The following is a 21,795-nucleotide window of genomic DNA, read 5'->3' as shown; positions in this document are numbered from 1 at the left end:
CTCTATTCTCTACTGGCCTCCACTGCACTTTGCCAAGTCAGGGAAACTTCCCTACAGTCTGTCCCTACGGCTACAGTCAAGCTGGTAGATAATGACAGAATGTACTTCACTGGAAACTGATATGCTGTCCCTTTCTACTGCACAGCTGAGCACGATAACCACAGTAACCATAGACAGCTTTTATGCAGCTAGGTTTCCTTGGGATATCTGCATACCTGGAAGAACAGGATGCCTGAGAATGGCTGTTGTGGATTCAGATGTTTTATATAAATTAGTTTTTCTATTCAGATTCTTCTCAATTTCACCTTTAGTAAGCTGTTTAATTCACTTATCCCTATTTGACATAATAGGGGATATAATAGGGACATAATCCGGGACATAATGCTAGGTCTGCGGCAGGGTTGAGCTATGTGCAATGCTGTGAGAACAACTCTTCTAGCACCTGATGCTTTCCCTTAAAATCCTGGCTATTCGTTGCGGATGGAAGAAACACAGCAGAAGAGTTCACACATGCAAAAATAACGATCGACCTTAAGCAGCAGGAAGAGAGACTGGGGTAATGAAAAAGGTTGTAAAAAAATAAATGACGTAGTTCATCTTTCTGGAACCAGAGACGACGGGGGACAGGTATGCTGACTCTGCTGTTGCCTTCAGGGCCTTCAAGAAAACAAAACGATACCAAAACCAAACAAACAAAAAACAAAAGTGTTAAACACGTTTTCCACCCTGAGTTACGCAGAGGAACACTCTCGTCGTCCTCTCAGCCAGCTCCAACACCGAGATAATTCCAGTGTGTGAGTTCACCAGGAAGAGAATGACTCTCCTCGGGCCCAGCCCCCCACCGGCCAGCGGGGGTGCGAGCCCCGTTGTCAGCCTTGCACACCAATCAGGGCGGCCCGCCTGCCTTCCTGTAGGTGTGCCCGGCTCACCTGGGAGCCGCGGTGCTGATGACATACCTGCAGCCCCGGGGGAAGCACAGAGTTCTCAAGTTTGCTGTCGCCCAGGGCAGGGGGGCCGCAGCCGGAACCGTGCTGGGGGCAGCACTGGCCCTGGCCCTGGCCCTGGTCCTGTCCCGGCCGCCGCAGGTAAGGGCACAGTGGGAGTGGCGTTGCTTGTTTGCTTGGAGGCGCGGGCCTGGCGCCCGATCCCGCATGGCCCGGGCTGAGGCTGGGCTGGAGGGGCGCTCTTCCCGGGGCCGGCGCGGTAGGGAGAGAGGAGGGCCGAGGGGGCGGCCCGCAGTTTTAGGATCCGACGAGGAGGAGGAGTAAGGAAGGATCTCGGGGGAAGGAACTCGTCGTCCTCCCGCGGTGGGGAGACAGGCCTACTACGCTCCTCTGGGATCAGGAGCTCGGCCCGATGCGCGTAGGTGTGGGTGAGCGTGTGGGAAATCGCCGTTCTGGGAAGCCCGCGGAGCCAGGTGCGGGGACGTCCGCTCTGGTGTCCACAAGGAGAAAGAGAAAGGAGCTTGTGACCCTTTGCAGCTTTATCTTGATGTTCCTGCCCCTCACAGGTAGAGACGGAAATGTGGGCCCGGCTTCAGCAGCCGGAGCGCTTTTCCACACCGCTGCTTTGTCTCCCACATGGGAGTCAGGTTTTGCTCTGGTCATTGGACTGTGGACTTCAGAGGCCCCGGTGTCTCAGGGCTGCATTTGAACTCTGGACACCTTGTTTTTCTCTCTGCTTTGCTCATTGGTGTCTTGTGACTTTTATGGCCTGTCATGGAGGAGCGGAAGATGAGATACATGCTTACTGCGGGTTTCCCTTCTCGCCAGTTGGAGCTTACCTCAGAGCAGTGTTTGTACCCTTGGTGCCCCAAGCAACTTGCCTGGCCTTTCAAGCTCCTGCAGCTATTGCCTGGCCTGCCCAGCACCCTTGTTATACTTTGTGCTTTAACTTATTTTTGGAAGTTCAATGGATCAAATCTGGCAGACAGTACAGGGCCAGGGGAGCGCCTTTTGCCAAGGGATTACTGGATATGGATGCCGTTGCCTTGTCCTTGCCCCTCATTTGCTGATCAAACCATATTTGTAACACGCTACTGAAGTTTTGTGATGGCATTCACTGATGTTTTAGAATTTCTTGGAATCTAAAAGGCTTATTGGAGGTAGCTTGTATTAGGACTAAGCCTTAAAGGGTTGCATGGAGGGAGGTGGGTGGCTTGTTTTGGAGTGATAAGGTATGAGTGACCTGGGCTTCAGAAGAGCAGCTGAACTGGGTGAGGAGAAGGCATTGAAAATATGATTTGAAGTTGTTCTAAATCCAAATTATTCTTAAGTGTCAATTGTTAATGTTTGGCTTCCATGCAGATTCTCATTTTGCTGTCTCATGGCTGATGAAGTATTTGTAGTGCTATTCATGCAATAGCTTGTTAGTTTTGATGAATCTGAGTGGGAAGGGGGATCACATGCTATAGTCACTGGTGAGAGTAGCATGAGTAGCCCACCCTTGTGCTGAATTGAATAAAAGAAGTAATTATATGTTTAATTCCTATATTTCTGGGCTGAGGCAGTAGGTTGTGGTTGCACAGATACTCTCAGCTTGCACTGCCACTGGAAGATGCTGTTATGCTACCACTTGTCATCTGTGCCACTTCCCCAGCCTGGCTTTCTGGAAAGCCAGCGTGTATGTACCAGAAGATGAAGCAAGGTAGGGTGGGAGTAAGGAGGATGGGACAGGATGGCTCTGGGCAGCTGTGTCAGCTTTTGATGAGTTATGGGACTTGTGAAACTAAGGCTTGAGGTACAGGAATTGTTAAGTGCACACTTTACCTTAAATATTTATGGAAGATATATATATATATATTTTTAGTATTCCCTTTAAAGCAAGTATGTGAGACCAGCTTCCCTGATTCACTCATTATCCCATGTTTACTCAGTTGCAGGACTGAGTTGTTTAGCTGAGTTTAGGTCTTTGGTATGGATGTCCAACCTTTTGGTTTGCCTGAGTTGAATAGAGTGAAGAGTAATTGTCTTGGGCCACGTATAAAATATCTAATACTATTAAAGGGGATAAGTAACAAAATTTATTTTTAATGTATTTTTTATTAAAACATAAAAATATAACAAAAAAAACACCATAAAACTAGTGGGATATTTTCACAGAATCACAGAATAACCCGGGTTGGAAGGGACCTCAAGGATCATGTAGTTCCAACCCCCCTGCCTGGCAGGGCCAGCAAACATACACCTTTACTAGATGAGGTTGCCCAGGGCCCCATCCAACCTGGTCTTGAACACCTTGTTTTTATTAAACTAATGCATCAATGTCTGGTTGAGTAGAACTACTTCTACTCTACTTCTTCTACTACACTTGAGTAGAAGTGTTTGCAAGACTTTTAAGTAACACCTGGAACCGGCAATGATTGGACTTCATGAAATTCACAGCTTTGATGATGATTTGCATTCCGTTATTCGTTTATTCATTTTTAAAGCTTGCACATGTAAATTTCTTGGATGTTCTGATTCAGTGATGTTTCCCCAAATGTGAGTTGCTGGTGGCAATTGCATTGTCTTCTATTAATTTTGTAAGTCCCTCTTTTTTTTTGTGCCAGCCATCTCTGGGAAACTCTCAGGCTATCAGATATATTGACAAAAGTGCCCCAGTGGCGCAGTGGTAGGAATGCCACTTTGCAACACTGGAGGCCCTGGGTTCGAATCCCCCCTGTGGCGCAAGTGGTAGAAGTGCCGCTCTGCAGCACAGAGGCTCGAATCCCGGGGGTTGGACTCGATGATCTCTAAGTTCCCTTCCAACCTGCACCAGACTATGATACTGTGATACTATGATAAACTTGCCATCAATAAATGGTATTGATTTATTTATTTATTTTTTAATTTTAAAATTTTATTTTTTTGCAATTAGCTTTACTACCATTTAACTAGACTAACAGATCGGCAGTCACCGTGTTTTGCACAAGTGACACAAACACATGCCATGTGTAATACATGTGGGTTTTGAGTGTGAGTGATGGGTGTGAGAGGAAAAGTCTGTTCTGCGCTATGCCTCCCAGTTCTGGATAGTGTATGAGCAGTGAACAGGAGTAGTTGGCTGTAAATTAACTTCCTGAGACTGTAGCCTGTTTGCAGATTGTCACATTAGAAGTATGTGACGAAACGCAGAAATATTCAGACATCAAACAACTTTTGTTGTTTTCTTGAATGCTTATGTTCTTATTGTGTGGCAGCTTTGTTGGAGCTCAGTGTCTACCACTGCAGTTCTTGCCACTTATTGTACACAAAACTTCCCAAATCCTAACCTGGGTGTAGTGGAAATACTAAGTTATGGCCTGAAACAATGACTGAGCACTTGCTGGGAAGGCAAGGCCAACCCAGGGGAGCACAGGTGCAATGCAGTGCATCTAAGTGAGCAGGAGTGGAGTGAGGATCTGCCCCTTCCCATACCCTCATTGGCAGTGGACGGTATCTCTTGCTGAAGATCTCTGCCTACCTGAGGCTTTCTGAATGTAAGCAGCTCTATTCATTCATTTCTGCATCTGTGGCTGCTGCATTTGGATTCGTTCTCATCTGCTGTAGCCCAAGACGTTGCCACCCTTCTATTATCCTATTATAGCGTTACACTGGGTCATGCTGAGGTTCCTGGAGGGATTCACAATCTTAGTGGTCCCTTGTGTGTGTGAACAGGGCACGGTCTTGCTGATGAGATTAAGCCTGTGAATGAAGAGGGGAGGATGAATGCTACTTTATTGACTTATCTGATAGTAGTTTGAGGTTTCAAAATATTCCAGTCTAGAAGGAAGGATTAGTGTTACAAAATTTCTTCATATTAGAAAATGGGATTTGGGTTGCTTCCTCGTAGCAGATGAAATGGGAAGTTGAAAGCTGTGTCTTCCAGGTTACTGGTTCCATCAGTGAAAAAAAATGGTATGCTAAATTGAAGAGCATACTAAACACATATCCTGCCCCCTCCACTAAATAAAGTGTCCTCAAAATACTGTGTATATGGGATGATTCCTGTTTCAGGTTTACAGGTTAGGATTGTCGGGTTGCATTTTAGATAGTCACAGCAAAATGGCTTTAAAGGAAAAAGTTTAATAGTAAAATATGGGGTTTGAACAGTATGAAGTCAAATCTGCCCTGAAATATATTATGTTTTACTAGTATGTTCCCTTTGATGAGTTAATTGACCTATATATCTGAGTTCAAGTTTATTTGTGAAGAGTTGATTATCAATAATGGTTTGGTGGAGGTACTTGTTTTGTGCTTAGAGATGCCAAGAAATATCTGATGCTGTGTGTCCTGAGCTCAGCATTGTTGGAATTGCAGAACGGGGCTTATTCGAATATGGACAGAGTGAACGCTAGGCTGCTGTGAATACCTGACACTTGTGAAGTTATAGGGCATGTACTCGCCTGCAACTGGACAGTAAGATCACTAGAGTGTAAGCATGATACAAAGGTAAAACTGATCCAGAATGTGTTGAAACAATTAATTGTGAACACTACATTGTATGAAAAGTGTTTGTGTGAAGCATCTACAGTATGAAAATACCTTAGGGAACACCATTTATATCTTGAAGAATTGAGAGGCAATAGACAAAATGAGGGATCTGAATGAGCAGTTAATAATTTTTCTGTTGGTGAAGGGATGGTTTAAATATGACTTTACCCGTAGTTGCAGTCTGTTACAGTTTCAAGCAGGGCTTTGCATGTTGATGCACTGACTTACGAATCCTGAGAGGGCATCTGTGAGGTAGGAGGGGTTGTGGTTCCCTCAGCTGCTCTGATGGGGCAAGAGCTGCTAATCAAAGAGCCAGAACTGGGAATTCTGCTGGGGATGGTTTGAGGGTGAAGGGTTCTTGAAAAACCACTGACCATCCAAGCCATTTGTAGATTTTTTTTTTTTTATTTTTATTTTTTAAATCAAATGATAACAGTAACTGAAAGAATGAAAGCTCCTACTACTCTAATGTTCCAAGTTCCATTTCCCATTCTGTTACTGATGTCAACCTTTGTGGACTCATCAACTTGAAATCTGTGGATGACCACAACTGTGTTTAACTGTTCACAAGCTGTAGCTGTAGATAGAAGCACGGCTTGATACAACTGTTGTACTGGTGCATCTTTAGCACCTTTAATTAGGGTAAATGCCAGCAGTGCAGGAGTACATAAACATTGTGATCATTTTTTCTCTACTGTGATTGTTTCTTGAGAGCAGGTCTAAAATCACCTATTGTAACTCCTGTTTATGCCAAGGGTGACGGGTGGTTTGTTATCTCATGATGTGTGACTGTGATTGTTCTCTCTAGCGTTCTGAAATGAGCTTGTACTGTCCTTCAGTCCTGCAGCAGGCAATCATAGCCAGATAGGATGCAAACCTGAAACTGAGCAAAGACAAAGACCTGTGAAACAGTGGCTGGACATGGGCTGTTAAACTCTCCTGCTCTGTGTCTGTGAGGGTGAGACCTCACTTGCTGCAGTGTTAGCTCCCAGCATCATGTGTGCTCTGTAGAGCAGGTGATGTGCAGAAATGACTTGCTTCTTGCTGCTACCTGACCACTGATACGCTGTGACACATGGGAGGTGCAGGGTTTGTTAATTGTCAGCAATGACTTGTTCTTTGAGCCAGGTTCACAAGACCGGCAGAGGAAAGATGGAAGACCTGTTCTTAGTATGGAAGTACATTTGAGAAGAGCGTTTTGACTTCCCTCCCTTTCTGTCATGGTCTATGGGACTACACCAGCTCTTTCTTTTATACCATCCTGATCCTCTCCCTTCAGACACTGCCTTGGCTTTCTCAAGGCAGAACTGCTGTACCAGACTGTATGCTGTGCTGTTGCCTGCAGTGACCAATAAATGCAGCAAAATTGTTTGCTGTACAATAAGTCTGATAATATGGTGTAGGTGAGTCTGATGGGCAGTGTCAGGAGTTAGGACAGAAAGCTATCTGAAGCTTAACTCTGCTGAACCCCATTGAGTCTGGGGGAGAGAGGATGTTTGTGTGTTTATTTATGCCCCACAGATCAAATTTTTTGCAGATAATGGAAAAGACAGTGAGCTGAATCTTGGATTTCGTTAACTACTGCCTGTAACTTCCCAGGGGAAGTTACTTATTCACGCTGAAGTATGCACAGACATAATTAGAATATAGTATGCATACTTGTGTAGGTTGGTGGATCCAAATATGTCACGGACTTTGCATTCCTTAGCTTGACATTATTGTGTTATAAAAGAGGTAGAGGAAGTGATATAAACTCTCTATTACACAATTAGTCACGATGACTGTTAGGACACAAATTGTTTCATGTTTCAGTTTTTCACTAGCATACTGAAATCATAAGCTTGGGTTGAATTTAAGGCAGGAAGGGCTGACTTCTCTGTATTCCTTTTTGGAGGGGTGTGGCCTGGGAAGAGAGAGAGGCAGTTCTGTGTGCAGTATGAGGACAGGCTGAGGGAGTTGGGTTTGTTCAGCCTAGAGAAGAGAAGGTTGCGGGGTGACCTCATTGCAGCCTTTCAATACCTGAAGGGAACTTACTCCCAGGAGGGGAGTAAACTCTTTGAAAGGGCTGATAATAGCAGGACACGGGGAAATGGTTTTAAGTTGAAAGAGGGAAGATTTAGGTTGGATGTTCTTTACTAGGAGAGTGGTTAGGCCCTGGAACAGGCTGCCCAGGGAGGCTGTGGATGCCCCATCCTTGGAGGTGTTCAAGACCAGGTTGGACGGGGCCCTGGGCAACCTGATCTAGTAAAGGTGTATGTTTGGTGGCCCTGCCAGGCAGGAGGGTTGGAACTACATGATCCTTGAGGTCCCTTCCAACCCGGGTCATTTTGTGATTCTGTGATTCTGCATTAGGGCTGAGGACAGAGGGAATAGGCCAGTCAAGAGCTGGAGTGGTTTCTTTCAGAGACTGCCAGAGTGCCGTCTCAGGGTTTAAACTGTTTAGTTGAAGAGCTGTGGAGGTGTAAAACAGTACTGTTTTAAGAGATTTTGGAAAGTGGTGATGTGAAGCAGACTTTGCCTTTTCATTCATATTCAAAAGAATGAAAATAAATGGAGGAAGGATTAAAATGTCTGAAATTGTTCCTTATACTTTTAAACTCATTTAACTATTACTGTAGGAAAAATACTGTAATTAGTTAGTGAAAGAGATGCTAGCAATATTTCTAAGCTGGTATTCTGTGTGTTGAAATAGTGCAATCTTGTTCATGTTTTTCCAATTTTTTTCCCCTTCTTTGCTACCTTCCTTCCCCTGCCCTTCCTTTTCTGCTTTTTCTTTCTTTTCTTTTTTTTCCCTTAATCATGTCATATTGAGTCCTAATCTAAATTCACTGGGACCTGTGTACCCTCTGTTCTAATTATTCAGGAATGAAACCTTAACATTTTTTGGCTTAAAAGGCAAAGATAAAACCAGACAGAAAGATCTTGTCTTTGAGCCATACTATTCTTTTTTTATTATTATTATTATTTATTTTTATTATTTTTAATTATTTTTATTTTTTTTTCTCCCTCCCAGGCCTTTCCTACACCTGTAGAGGCCAGACATAATTTTTTCTTGATTGTAAGCCAGAATTCTTGCATAACCACATGATTCTAAGAAGTGGGAGTAAGTGTAAAACAGAAAATACTGTGGTGCATGCAATGATCCTATGCCAGTTGTTACGGCATCCAGTTTTTCCATGTCTTTGCATTAGTACCTTCCTGTTCAGCACTCAAACAGTTCCTGTGGCTTTGGGTATGTGATGATGTTTTTCCATGGGTCGAGGGATAGGGTGCTCACTGGTGCTTTCCCATATTTACATTGTTTGAAACATTTTATTTATATCTAAAATTTTTTGCTTCCAAAAGCAAACTTCTCATTGTGCTTCTTCAGTCTAAGTTTACCAGTTAACTGTCTAAGAAAAATCAGTTAGTTCTCTGAAAAGTAACTTTAGAGAAAGTTTTTACAAATCCTGTTTTCCAGACGTACATCACTACATCCCTTTTGGATGGACATTTTTTTTCTTCTTTAGCTGCAGGTTTCAGTACAAAGGAGCACCAGTGCTGCAATATTGCAAGTATTGTTGGCTATCATATACGTCTCAAAACTATTTTCACGTTTTTCATTAAGTCTAATTACTAGAGTAATAAAACAATAAAAATGCTGTGGGGAACTACGAATGAAAACACGTATTCTGAAAGCATGAAATGAGGACAAATTAAGATTTAAGAAAAAATAGTTGCTATGTCAAATGTAAAAAAAAAAAAATAAAAAAAATGTTTGTATTTCTATTTGATGATACTTGTAATATTGAAGCCAAATATGTGCCATGTTTTTCTGCTGTGGATATGGTAGTTGTAGCTGATGAAGTTGTGCTGGCTGAAGTTGTTAGCACAGTGTGATGAAGTTTTGTTGCTATTACTAGGAATTGTTAAAATTACATAGAGTACACTTCACCTGCATTGACATAAAAACACTGTTTTACCAGTACCTTGATGGCTGAGTGTATTTTGCTGTATAGTCTACTATTTGTCTTGTACTGATTAGAAGTTCCATCTTTGTATCGTCCATTCTGTTAAGGCTCTGGCACCTACCACTAGTGGAAGCAAGAAATCTAACTGTTCTATTATGGAATTTGATCCAGTTGTGAAAACTTATGTTTTTTCCAAGAACATCAGACAGGGTAACTTCAGATGCCCTTCCTGCAAGGGAGGATGGTATGTTCAGGTTGTTGAATGTTGTTGGTCCTTATCTGTCCATAGCTTAGCTGTACTCAAGTCTGGTACAGGTAATGGGGCAGTAATTGTGCTTAGCAGCAATTCCACTGAGCCTTTGGGGCAAGGCCAAGCTTTCAAGTCTGTTTCCAAGCTCTCTGATGTTTTAATGGCATTTATATATGTCAAAGTGGTTTGGTATAAACATTAGCATTCTTTAATCTGAGACTCAAAAACAGCAGTGTGGGCTCATGTTTCTGTAATACAGTAAGGGACTGTGACATTTCTGCATTTAGCTGCTGATCCTCTCCCATCTAGGTCCTGAAACACTTCTGCTTAAAAAGAAACTGAAACTCTTGTAGTTTATAGCAAAACTTCGGTCTAGGAACGTGTGTAGCATGCCTGTAGAAATAAGACAGCTCATCATAGTATACATTTCAGAAGTCCTTGCTTCCTTTTGGGCACCAGATGTTTCTGTTGGTTGTTTTATTGTTTGTAGAGACACCTGTGTGGTGCAACTGGAAGTGACTGTACACTGAATGGAATACTTCCTCTCTGAGTCCAATCTTACTGCCAAGCCATGGCAGCGAGCACTGTGTACTGTTCCTGCTTATTCTTAAAGACTATACTAAAGATTACAATTTGTCAAGACTTATCCAGTGCTTTTATAAATATGAAGCTGAGTCTCTGCTTAAAATGAATCAGTTCTGATGTACAGATGGTTCTGGTTGTCATAAGACTGAATCATTTTAGTTGCCTCTTTGGGAAGTGCAATAAGTTGCAGTTTGGGTTAACATTCTATAGTAATTTCTGAGGTGAGATTCTGTACTACTAACTTATTTATTTATTTGTTTATTTGATTTATTATTTAGTGTTGTAATCCATTTAAGAGAAAACAAATATAGAATAAGTATCATTTTTCTGTCAGTTAGTGAATCTAATAGGGAACATGAGCTGGGTTTAGACCGTCGTGAGACAGGTTAGTTTTACCCTACTGATGATGTGTCATTGCGCTTGTAATCCTGCTGAGATAATTAATATGCTCAATGTATCTTTAGTATGCCTGCTATTGGTGAAAAACAGCGAGATACTGAATGTTAAAACTCAGCAATTTGCACCCATATGACAGGTCTTACTATGTTTTCCTGAGGTTCAGTAGCAACTTGGATGTATTTTCCTTTTTTTTTTTTTTCTCCCCTTTTTTCCGAGCATACCTATAGCACATTGGCTTTTTAGCATAGCAGAAGATGCTACATAATTTTGACTCACACTTTTTATATGACAACTTTTTATTCCTTATGTTATTTCCTTTGGCAAGCTCAAAATCTGCTTTCCTTCACTCTAGTGCTCTGTTAAATTCCTTCCTGAGCTCGGGAGTTTTAGCCCTGCAGCTTCACCTATCTTAATAGACTATACAGTGCAGTAGCCTGATGGTTCATGAAGATCACAAATACCCAGCTTGATATCCATTTTCTGCTGTTTTTTGGTGGTGGTGGTAGTGATGTGGTTTCCTTTGTTTTTAACATGTATTTAATTATTACAGATAAAGATATGCAGTAGCCCTCGCACAAGAGGCATTGTGTTGTGGAAATGGATTTAAGCGAGGTGTTCATTTATAGGAATGCCCTTCTGGGGAGCAGCCCACTAATAACTGTGACTTGTGGTGTGGTAGGCTTTGTGCTAGCACAGCCCTGGGTATTGCACTGAGTTGTTTTTTTCTTGAGTGCCTGACCAAACCTAAGGATGCGCAGCCTCCAGGTAGAAGGGGAGATTTCTTATACAGGTCTGGGTTTTGTATGGAGAAGGGTAGAGTGAGTCAGCCTCTGTCATCCTGACTCCTTTAAGTATGTTTCAGCTGTGTGCCAGCCCAGCTGCGGCCGGACATCTGTTTGCCACCTCATAGGAGAGGCAGCAAGGTTTTTGAAGACCTTGTGAGCTGCAGAGGGCCAGTAGAACAGGCAGACAACCCAACTAGTAGTGCATGTTAGTACAGCTCCAGTTGTCAGGCCTGTAATTGCAGGGCAGGGCTTTCTCAGGTGTGAGTCTGTTTATAACAGCATGGGCATATGCACTGTGTGCTCCCACCTCTCTGCCCTGGCACAGGCTGGGGAGCTGGCTGGAAGTACCTCCAGCTCCTCTGTGGAGGGAAGGCGAGGGCACAGGAGGTGGGATCCATCCCCAGGTTGGCAGGAGGAGGATCTCTGCTCTCATCTAACTCTTGGCTTTCTTAGGATTAGTGCTCTATTTAATTCCATGGAATTGTTGGGCCTTGTTTCCTGGCTAACTATAGAGCTTGTGTGTGGTTGACAGCACTTATTTTTTGTTTGGGGGAGAAGGTGGGGAGGGAGGGTGAGTACTTGTTTAAAAACTGAAAAGTTTATCATCTCCATCCAGGTAATTGAAACACACTGGAAGGAAGACTGATAAGTTGCTTTTTGTAACCTGGGAAAACTTTGCATAAACATGTACCATCATAGCAATTGCCTTGTCCTCTAGTGCTTTCACTGCTATCTAGTTTTGAGTAGCTGGCCACCTTGCTCACCCTTCCACTCTTGAATTTAATGCCCCCTGTTGCAGTAAAACCAAGTACCACCTTTTTCTTTTTTTTTTTTTCCCCCCATGCTGCTGTGCAGCTCACTACACCCTCTCATTTTCAGTTGGCAGTTGTTTTGCACCTGTACAGTTGGAATAATGCAAGAATAGTAATGTACAGTTGGAATAGTACAAGAATAGTTGTAAATAGATAGCCAGAGGTTATCTATAGGAAAAACTCACCAACTCTGAGGCCTTCAGTCAAGATGGAAAACATTGAGGCTTGCCACCAGAACTCCACAAAGGAGCAATCTCCAGAAAGAGATGCTGCCTTAGTGGTGGTCAGCCCTTAAATGAAATCTAGGAGAGGTGGAGTCAAGCTCCACCCCTTCTGGGAGCACAGCTCTGAATTAATTACCTTCACGTGTGCTCCCACAGCTGACCCAACACTTGCCTCAGATGGTTAATCAGAGGTTCAGGCTGTGATTAACAGTTTCCCATCCAGCACCTAGCATCAGTTAGCATCACTGTGCACTGTTGTGTGCATACAAGCTCTGAAATTCCAGATTTTTAGATCCTCTTGGCAAAAAAAAGTGTGGCTAGCTTTATCTATACAGGGGCCATCAGACTTAAGTTATTTCAGAATGCATAAGGGAGAGATGACACACTGAACATCTGACTCAAAAAAGGATGTGAAAAGACAAGCAGTCCCGACAGTGGTGAAGTTGAGGTTTCTCGGAGTGTTTGCATAGCTTGTGAAAATAGTTGATTTGTCAGAGAGGCTTCTGTGTGCTTGTCTGTTGTGTTATTGGCCTCCTACTACAAATGCTAATTGAAAATGTACTTTGGCTAGCCCAGCTCCTGGGAGTTTCCTTGGCTATTTTCTGGAGGAGAAGCAGGCTGTAGTCAGCATAAGAATGCAGTGCTATATTGAGATTCTCTAAAATAATTGCAGGTATGTAGATTCTCCATGTGTTCCCTGCAGATGTAGTAGAGGCTATTGTTTTCTCCCCATCTCAATGAAGCCCTTGTTGCAGAGACATGGCTTTTACAACAGTGTACCAGCCTTCAAGCATGAGCTTACCTGTTTCCTTCAACAGATACTTAGGGTTGCCACTACCTTGTATCCAGAAAGTATGCCCATCCTTTCTCCTGCATCATATTCCCAAACTTTTCTCCCTGAGGTGCAGAACACCTGGCAGTAATTTGATGAGACAGGTCTTACTTGGCAGCTTCCAGTGTTGATGTGCTATACACCTAACTGTACCCTGCTGTCTCCCAATATCATTGTGGAACTGTACCAGACACAACTTCAAACTTGTACTTTCACCCATCCAAATCCAAATTAAGTCAGTGGAAACTGACTTAATGCAAGAAGTTCACTGTTTACAACTGTAAGAGCTCAGTGGGCAGCAGTTGTTTTTTCTCTCAAATTGAATTGGCTTGAGTTTGAGGATCTTTCAGAACTTTTTAGACCATCCCATCTTTAGCGGTATTAAACATTCCTTAGATACTGGCCTGTGTCTAGGTCCACCTATCTCCTTAAATATTCTTGCTCCTAGGGAGCCCATCTTGTGGTAAGCAGCATTCTAGTCATGTAGCAAGGATGCTAAAGTTACATAGGAAGAACTAAAAAGTTAGATAGGAAGAGTGTAGCGTGACTATTGTGGCATGATCATGGAGCCTTTGTTACAGGAGAGCAAACATATCTCTCGGGAACGTTTTAGTTGTAAATTGATCCTGCCTTGGACAAAGTGGCCTCATACTAGTTGCCGTTTTCTGGGCTCTGCTGAGCTCTATGTTTCTTTGTTGGAGTGACTTCCTGACACTTGTGGAAAGGTAAAAGATAATTTATCATCACTGGAAGCAATAAGATACAACAAAAGCCCTCTGGGATTTTGAATGGACCTGTCAGTTTATAATTTCAACAAGCAGTATGTTTTAAATATTTACGACTATTCTCAATTTAAAAAAATCCAAATGCTAAATAATCTATTTTTACCTGATTTTGGAAAAAAGAAGTTTTCAAAAGAGAAAGCCCACAAAACAAACATGGGAGGAAAAAGGAACAAAGCTAACTGATGAACTCTGTTTGTTTGTTTGTTTTCATTTTTGTAAGCCATAAAATGATGAAAGATCATTTGAAGCTGCATCAGGGAGGATCAGATTGGACATTTGGAAATGGGTGGTTGGCGACTGGAACAGGATCCACAGGACAGTGGTGATGGCACTAAGCTGATGGAGTTCAAAAAGCACATGTGCAATGCTCTCAGAAGTATGGTTTAAGTCTGGAGTGGTTTTGTGTAGAACCAGGAGTTGGACTTAGTGATCCTTGTGGGCCCCTTCCACTTCAGAGTACTCTGTAACTGTATACTTGAGATATTTATGTATATATAAATTTATATGTATATATATAATATATGTTTTAGTTCTGGACTCATTGATTTCAGAGGAGGTATTCTGTTTCACTTGACATAAGGGAAGGTATCAGCAAAACCAACTTAAAGGTCAGGTATGTCCTTACCACGGAGCTGGATGGGGCAATTAGTCCAGATATAATCATGCCTGTAATGCTTTTACTTTCTGTGTGGCATAAGTGCAATTAAATTGTCATTGATCTCAAACACTACTCTTTCCTTGCAGAGACTTTTCTTTCTCTGTGAGTCTCCCTAATTGAAATTGATGTCCCCCTCCATTGCACAATAGTGGTTGAAGTTCTGGAAAAAAAACTCTGTAATCTTAAAGTTGTAGGGAAGATAGAGAGCCAGAGAGAGAAAAAGTATATTTAATGAACTCTGCAAGCTCTCCAGACTTGTGCCTTAGAGCTGTTTGGCTGCTAAACAGTTAATAGGTTTTTATTTGAAGAAGTGTGGACTGGTTTGTTTGATCAAAAGATGCAGGACTATGTATCTAGAAACCTTGACTGAATGAAGGAGGAGAACGATGAAGCTTTGTTCAGGGAGAAATTTTCACTGTTGTTACATGTTGCAGCAGGTCCTTGAAAGCTAATTTGCAAACTCTAGTGTTACTGTAGGTGTACCTGATGCATGTGAAGCAGTGCCAGCAGTTTACAGGTCAGTTCGGCCTGGTTCTGTGACTACCCATTTCTGAAAAGCAGGGAACTGAAAATAGGGAAGAAAGCATGGAAAGTGAGGGAGCACATCCCTGAAGCCAAAGAAAGGAGGGGAGCCACTCAAGTTTGTTTATTTCTTACATCTTTTAAATTTGGGGTGGTGAATCACAGGATAGGTAGAATCCAGAAAAAGTAAAGCAATGAATCAGATTCTACCATCCTTTCCATAGATGTTTCTCAAATGTCATATCTAACTTCAAATGCAGTAATGGATAGGAAATTCCACTATGTCCTTAGAGAAACAGTCCAACAATCCTGAGATTTTTATATTTTAATGATCTGAATTTTCATTTTGTTTTTCTTTGTAATCTGTAGTTATGTCTGTGTGCATCGGGAGTACTCTTCTCCACCTGTGCAGTTTATACAGCCTCTATCTCGTGTCTTATGTCACATGCTTGTTATGTATTAATCATATTTTTACATTCCTGCTTATTAATCAGTTCCTGTGATAAGTTGCAGTAAGTTCTTCTATTGCACATACGTGCAAAGAGATCTGTGAAGAGATCATCAGATCAGCAGTGCAGGTGCTTCACTGTTGAAATCAAAGATTTTAAGTCTTAGCTTGCCACTACAAGAGATAGTATTAATCCACTGTGCCACAAAAATTAATGGAGATTTTAGTTATATTCTTGTCCTGTTTTCTGGGTTTCCCTTTGGATTTGAGAGGAGTCACCGTAGCCAATACTTTTCATAAATTGCTCTTTGCCCATGTGCATCAACATTTCTACTCTTGACCAAAGTCACTTTCTGGATTTGCATTTAAAAAAAGGTGCTAGTCATTCTATTTTGGAGTTATAATCTTATACTGCAAGCTTACCTCAAGTGTTTGTCTACTCTCAGTCATGGTGTTTTTTGTTCACTGGACCAGGCCAAGACAGCATGGGCTCATCAAAGGCAGGTCATGCTTGCCCAACCTCATCTCCTATGACTGGGTGACCAGACTGGTAGATAAGGGAAAGGCTGCTGATATAGGCTACTTGGACTTCAGCAAAGCCTTTGAGACCGTCTCTCACAGTATTCTCCTGGGAAAACTGGCTGCCCGTGTCCTGGACAGGTCTGCCCTTCACTGGGTAAGTACCTGGTTAGAGGGTCATGCCCAACAGGTAGTGGTTAATGGAGTTAAATCCAGCTGGCAACGTGTTACAAGTGGTGTTCCCCAGGGGCTGGTACTAGGGCCCATCTTGTTTACTATCTTTATTGATGTCCTAGGTGAGGGGATTGAGTGTACCCTCAGTAAGTTTTCAGATGACACCAAGTAGAGAGGTGGAATTAATCTGCCTGAGGGTAGGGAGGCCCTTCAGAGGGATCTGGATAGGCTGGATTGCTGGGTTGAGGTGAATGGGATGGGGTTCAACAAGGCTAAGTGCTGGGTCCTGCACCTTGGCCACAATAACCCTATGCAGTGCTACAGGCTTTGGTTTGGGTGGCTGGATGACTGTGAAGATGAAAGGGACCTGGGGGTGTTGGTTGATGCTTGGCTGAACATGAGCTGATAGTGTGCCAAGGTGGCCAAGAGGTCCAACACCATCCTGGTCTGCATTAGAAACAGTGTGGCCAGCAGGAGCAGAAAAGTAATCATCCCCCTGTACTCAGCACTGGTGAGGCTGTACCTTGAGTACTGTGTTCAGTTTTGGGCCCCTCACTACAAGAAAGACATTGAGGCCCTGGAATGTGTCCAGAGAAGGGTGACAAAACTGGTGAGGGGTTTGGAGCACAAGACTTATGAGGAGCAGCTGTGGGAGCTGGGATTGTACAGTCTGGAGAAGGGGAAGCTCAGGGGAGACATCATTGCACTCTACAACTTCTTGATGTGATGAGGAGGGCTTTGGCCTCTTCTGCCAGGCAACAAGCAGGACCTTAGGAAATGGCCACAAGTTCCACCAGATGAGGTTTAGATTAGACATAAGAAAAAACTTTTTCTCTCAGAGAGTGGTCAGGCACTGGAATGGGCTGCCCAGAGAGGTGGTGGAGTCGCCATCCTTGGTGGTGTTCAAGAGGCATCTAGATGAGGAGCTATGAGGTATGGTTTAGTGGCTTGTGGTAGAAATGGTAATGGGAGGATGGTTCGACTAGATGATCCTGTAGGTCATTTCCAACCTTGTAATTCTGTGATTCTTCATACTTGTCAATTCACTGAAGTATGTATTTTGTTTTCTTTCCCCTCAGCAGCATTAGTATCTGTTTTCTAAGTCTCTTAAGCTAGTTAGTTCTACTAAATCATTCTGCAGTACTAACAGAAAAATTATTTATCTATTTATCTATTTATGTTTTTTACCGAATGCATCATGGATGGTCTCTGAAGAAATCAGCAGCATTCCCTTGGAAGCTTGCAGCACTGCTGAGAAACCTGGAAATCTGCAGTATCTGAAAGAGAGCTTTGTGCCCCTCATGCATCAGTTGAGATGAGCATCAGCCCACTGGATTCTGCAGAGGGAGCAGAGGTCAGCACACTTGAGGACTGTCTTTCTGCTCCAGGGGAAGCAGCAGAAATGCCAGGCAGGCCCTCAAGCCCTGTACAGAAAGTGCCAGCAGGACTGGAACAAGAGCATGGTGATGCAGATCCTCAGAAGAGACTCTCAGAATGGGAGGGAGAGATGATTTCAGAGGGTGGACTGGATTGTTCACTGAAACTTAAGCTAGAGGAGTTGGCTGACCTGGAAAGCAACCAGGACTTTTCCTATCTTAGCCCAATCCAGGATGGACCAGCTACTGGCAGTGCCATCCCACAGTCTGTAGACCTCAGCACTGAATGTTCTCAGTCCCAGACAGAACTGGCTGTTCATGTCTCAGACCCTCAGGCCCAGTGTCAAAAATCTCCTTTGGCTGATGACTTTTCCTCTCAGAGAGAGGTACCTAAGTGCTTCTTGGTTTGTAAAACCATTTCAGAGGGGCACTATAAGGCTGAGCCATCTTTGGGTAATATAGGGTCTTTGCAGGAGATTGGTGCTAGTGCAGAGCAGAAGCAAAGCAGCAAAAAGGTGTCACTGGCAACTGGTGAACAGCCTACCACAGAGATAACAGCAGAGGACATGGCTGAACTTTATACTTATGAAGATGGTAAGGAAAGCAGAAGAGCGCTCCAGAGTTGGGAAAAAAATATGGAGTCTTCCTATCAATTGTCTTCCACCTTAACAGATGACAGCCAAGTAAGCTCACTACAAACAGGAGGAAACCTCTCAGCTTGTGAAATAAGGAATAGCAAGCTGTTCAAAGACCAGGGAACAGTAACGATTCCTAAAGAAAACTCATCCTCTCCTAAATGCATTCATCTTGAAGATGATTGCAGAAAAACGGACAGCAGACCTACCTATTCAGTATCATGTGCTTTATACATTAAGGATACTGCTAAAAAAGTTAAACAAGCAAATACTTCACAACATAAGAAAACAGCACAGGAGGAAACAGTGTCTGAACTTCAGCAGGATCAAAAGAAAGAATGCGAAGACCAGAACATGCGAGAAGAAGGAAATTTTTTGAAGCCCAAAAATCAAGAAGAAAAGGAACACAACGAACAGGAACAACTACAGGGGGAAGAGCTCAAACTGAAGACTCTGTCATCAGCTCTCCTTTCTGAGACACTTTATGTGCCCAGGCATAAAGTGGACTTCTGTTGTTTGGAAAAGTTTTTTTTGGCTGAGCAAACTGGAACAGCACCTCCTGGGGAATGTGACTTCATGAGAGAGTATCTTGGTAAGAGTGTGCTGCTCAAAGCTCATGTCACTGCAGTGGGTTCTAGATGTCAGATACCTTCTGCCATCCCTTTCCCATCAGAGAGCATGAACCTAGTGGGTGAAATTCCAGTGGTGCCTCTGCACATGTGCCATATCTCTGACCTGGAAGAGCTGGAAGACTCTGTCCATTTTTCCATCAGCAGTCAAGATAGTGTAGAAGTTGACTGGGATGACAAGATAAGGCTGGGCGGGGAGGGTGAGCACAGTAGTGAACCTGGAAAGACTGCCCAGATATCTGACAAAAGGGAAGCACCACACTGTGGGAGAGTGGCAGCACTTTCTAGCACTGAGAACCCAGAGGCTTCTGCTACAGTATGTTTTTCCACTGGTACTGAAAAGATGGACCCAACTGATCCTGCGGATCCTCATCCCATTGCGGAAAACTTACGGAAAGCTGAGGTTTGTGACTTTGTTTCAGATTTACCCTCCGGGCTCACCTCTGTGGATTCAGTGTCTGGCCCACAGCAACAGGATGCCAGTGGAGGGGCCCTGGTGAACCCTGAGGACTGTCGTAGTTCCAGCCTGAACAAATTGCCATACTCTATAGAGAAGCATGCTAACCAAGCTCTTTCTATGTGCATGCGGGACTTGGCATCAGTGGAAACTATTGTTTTAACTGCTGATCCAGAGGAGGACAGTGGTTCCTATGAACTGCTTGCTCCTGAGGAAGATTTTCATGAAGACCTTAGTGGCTCATCTTCTTTCTCTGTAGCATATACAAGCTCTCTTCCTGCAGAGAAGAGCCTTCCTGGGGACAGAAAAACTCAGTTTTTCATTGCAGAGCCTCTGGAATCACCTCAAACACAGAGCAGGACTTCCATCCCCCTGAACCAACCAGAAACAATTCTGCAGTATCAGCCTCCTCCAGAAGAAAGTACCATTATGCAAGAAAGTGAAACTGGAACAAACATGTTTCACAAAGCACAACAGGTACCTTTACTTGATCAGTCTCACTGGAATCCTGGATCTAGAATCTCAAGCACCCTGAACTCCCTAACTTGGCCCCCTGAAGGAGATATGGTCCTTGCTGTGAACCAGGGAGGACAGCCTCTGTCTCCTATGCCTAACACAACCCTAACTCTGTTGTCTGAGCCTGATGCCAAACACAATGTCTCAAGCCCTGTTCAAGCTCAGGCCCCTGCACTTAATGCCAATCACTGTGTCGAGCCTCTAGCCCTTGAGAGTTACAAGACACTGACTCCTGTACCCCACTCCGGGCCACATCTAAACTGTAATATGGATGATCATGACTTACTAGCCCTTGCTAGAAGCCCTTCTCTATGGACTGCTTCTATTGTATCTGATACTAACTCTGTCAGCTCTTCTGATACAAGTCTAATCGACAAACATGTATTTGTTCCAGCAACTAAAGAGCACAATCTCTGTGACTTGGGTACCCAGAATACAGAGAATTCTGATGTCTCGGGGGTCAGTTTGTTGGCCAAGGACTTTTCTGCTGTTGGAAATGAGGCACTGACCAGCTGTTCTGACACCAGCACTGAAACAGAGATTCAGCACATGGGTATACAGGGTGGAAAATCCTCACCTGACCACCTTTCTCAGTCCTCACTGGAAGATTTGAAAACATTCACAGACTCGAAGAGCAGAGACTCTGTACAGTCCCTTCCAATGCTAGCATTCACCAATCCAATTCACTTTCTCCAGCTGAGCCCTCCATCACCACCAATCACTCAAACACCCTGTCAAGAAGATGAGTTATCAGGAGAGCTACAGTGGGAGCAGCGGACAGACCTCTTTGGTGTGGACACAAAGAACATCCAAGCTCCACCAGCAATTACAGAGGAAATAGAAAGTGAGGGGAGAGGCAAGCAAAGGCTAGAAGGACAAGAAGAACAATATTTGGTGTCTCAGTTAAAGGAAGAAGTACCCAAACATTTACCTTTGGAAAAATCATCAAGCTGGGCAGACAGAAAAACAACTGGGGTAGTTGTACAAGCACCAAGATCCAGTCAAGGAAGTCTGAGTAAGCATAGAGCGAAAAGCAAGGACTGGCACCGGCAGGGCCTGAAGAGGATATCTGTACCACCAGATGTCTTTCAGGGTAAGTCCATCCTCCATTTCCGCCTACTCTTCTTCCCTCTGCAAAACTTAATGCAGATATCAAAAGTTAAATAGGTGATGTGATAGAAAGTCATGAGAGTTGAAAGTGTAGCAATGCTTTTGTGCATTTCTGGCAGTACTTGGAACTGCAGCCCCTTGTGCAACTCCAGACTGCTATTACATAGCTCTCTTCCAAGTTTCTGTCTGCTACCCCTTCCTGCACACATGGGGACTTAGTTCCCCTGCTTGCCCTAAAAGATGCAGCAGAGACCTTATTTCACTTCCTGTTCCTTCACTGAGTTTATTGATCTGCTTCTCTTACCCAGTAACGTGAGCAATTTTAGCCTACTTGCTAGAGTTGGTTATTTTGTGGGGCTGTTTGCAGCTGTTAATTACCTTTGCTGCCATCATACAGACACTGTGTTTTGTTGCACTTAAATAACAGCCCTTTTCTAAGTAGTAAAGAAAGTGTGCACATGTCCTTGGCAGCCTGTTCATATTATGGCATGTATTAGCTCCTTGTTTATTTCCTACCTTCCTTCATTTTGCAGCTGACACCTTTTAGTCTCCAATCTGACCTTTTGAAAGAGGTTTCTTCCTAAGAATGCAGACTCTGAGATTACAGATAATGAAGCAAGTTTGTCAGGTCTAAAATCCTGACTTGAACAGAAGCCAAATTACTGAAGTTATTAAT

General features: G+C 43.3%; 1 protein-coding gene across 2 annotated transcripts in view; it reads left to right on the top strand.

Annotated features, from left to right (window-relative positions):
* The first annotated feature begins 975 nt into the window (after positions 1–975).
* Positions 976–21,795, top strand: part of ARHGEF5 (Rho guanine nucleotide exchange factor 5) — a 35,374-nt gene continuing 14,554 nt past the window's right edge. Inside the window, exons 1-2 of one of the 2 annotated variants that reach the window (XM_015871531.1) lie at positions 976–1,085; positions 17,612–21,102. In XM_015871531.1, coding sequence (XP_015727017.1) covers positions 17,712–21,102 — 3,391 coding nt within the window. In that variant the 5' untranslated portion in view covers positions 976–1,085; positions 17,612–17,711. Of the gene's footprint in view, positions 1,086–14,606; positions 16,380–17,611; positions 21,103–21,795 lie in introns of those variants that run through there. The other variant, XM_015871528.2, reaches the window with a different exon arrangement.

Source organism: Coturnix japonica, chromosome 1 (assembly GCF_001577835.2).
Source record: "Coturnix japonica isolate 7356 chromosome 1, Coturnix japonica 2.1, whole genome shotgun sequence".
NCBI classification, from domain to species: Eukaryota; Metazoa; Chordata; class Aves; order Galliformes; family Phasianidae; genus Coturnix; species Coturnix japonica.
This window is presented reverse-complemented; position numbering and strand designations above follow the sequence as displayed.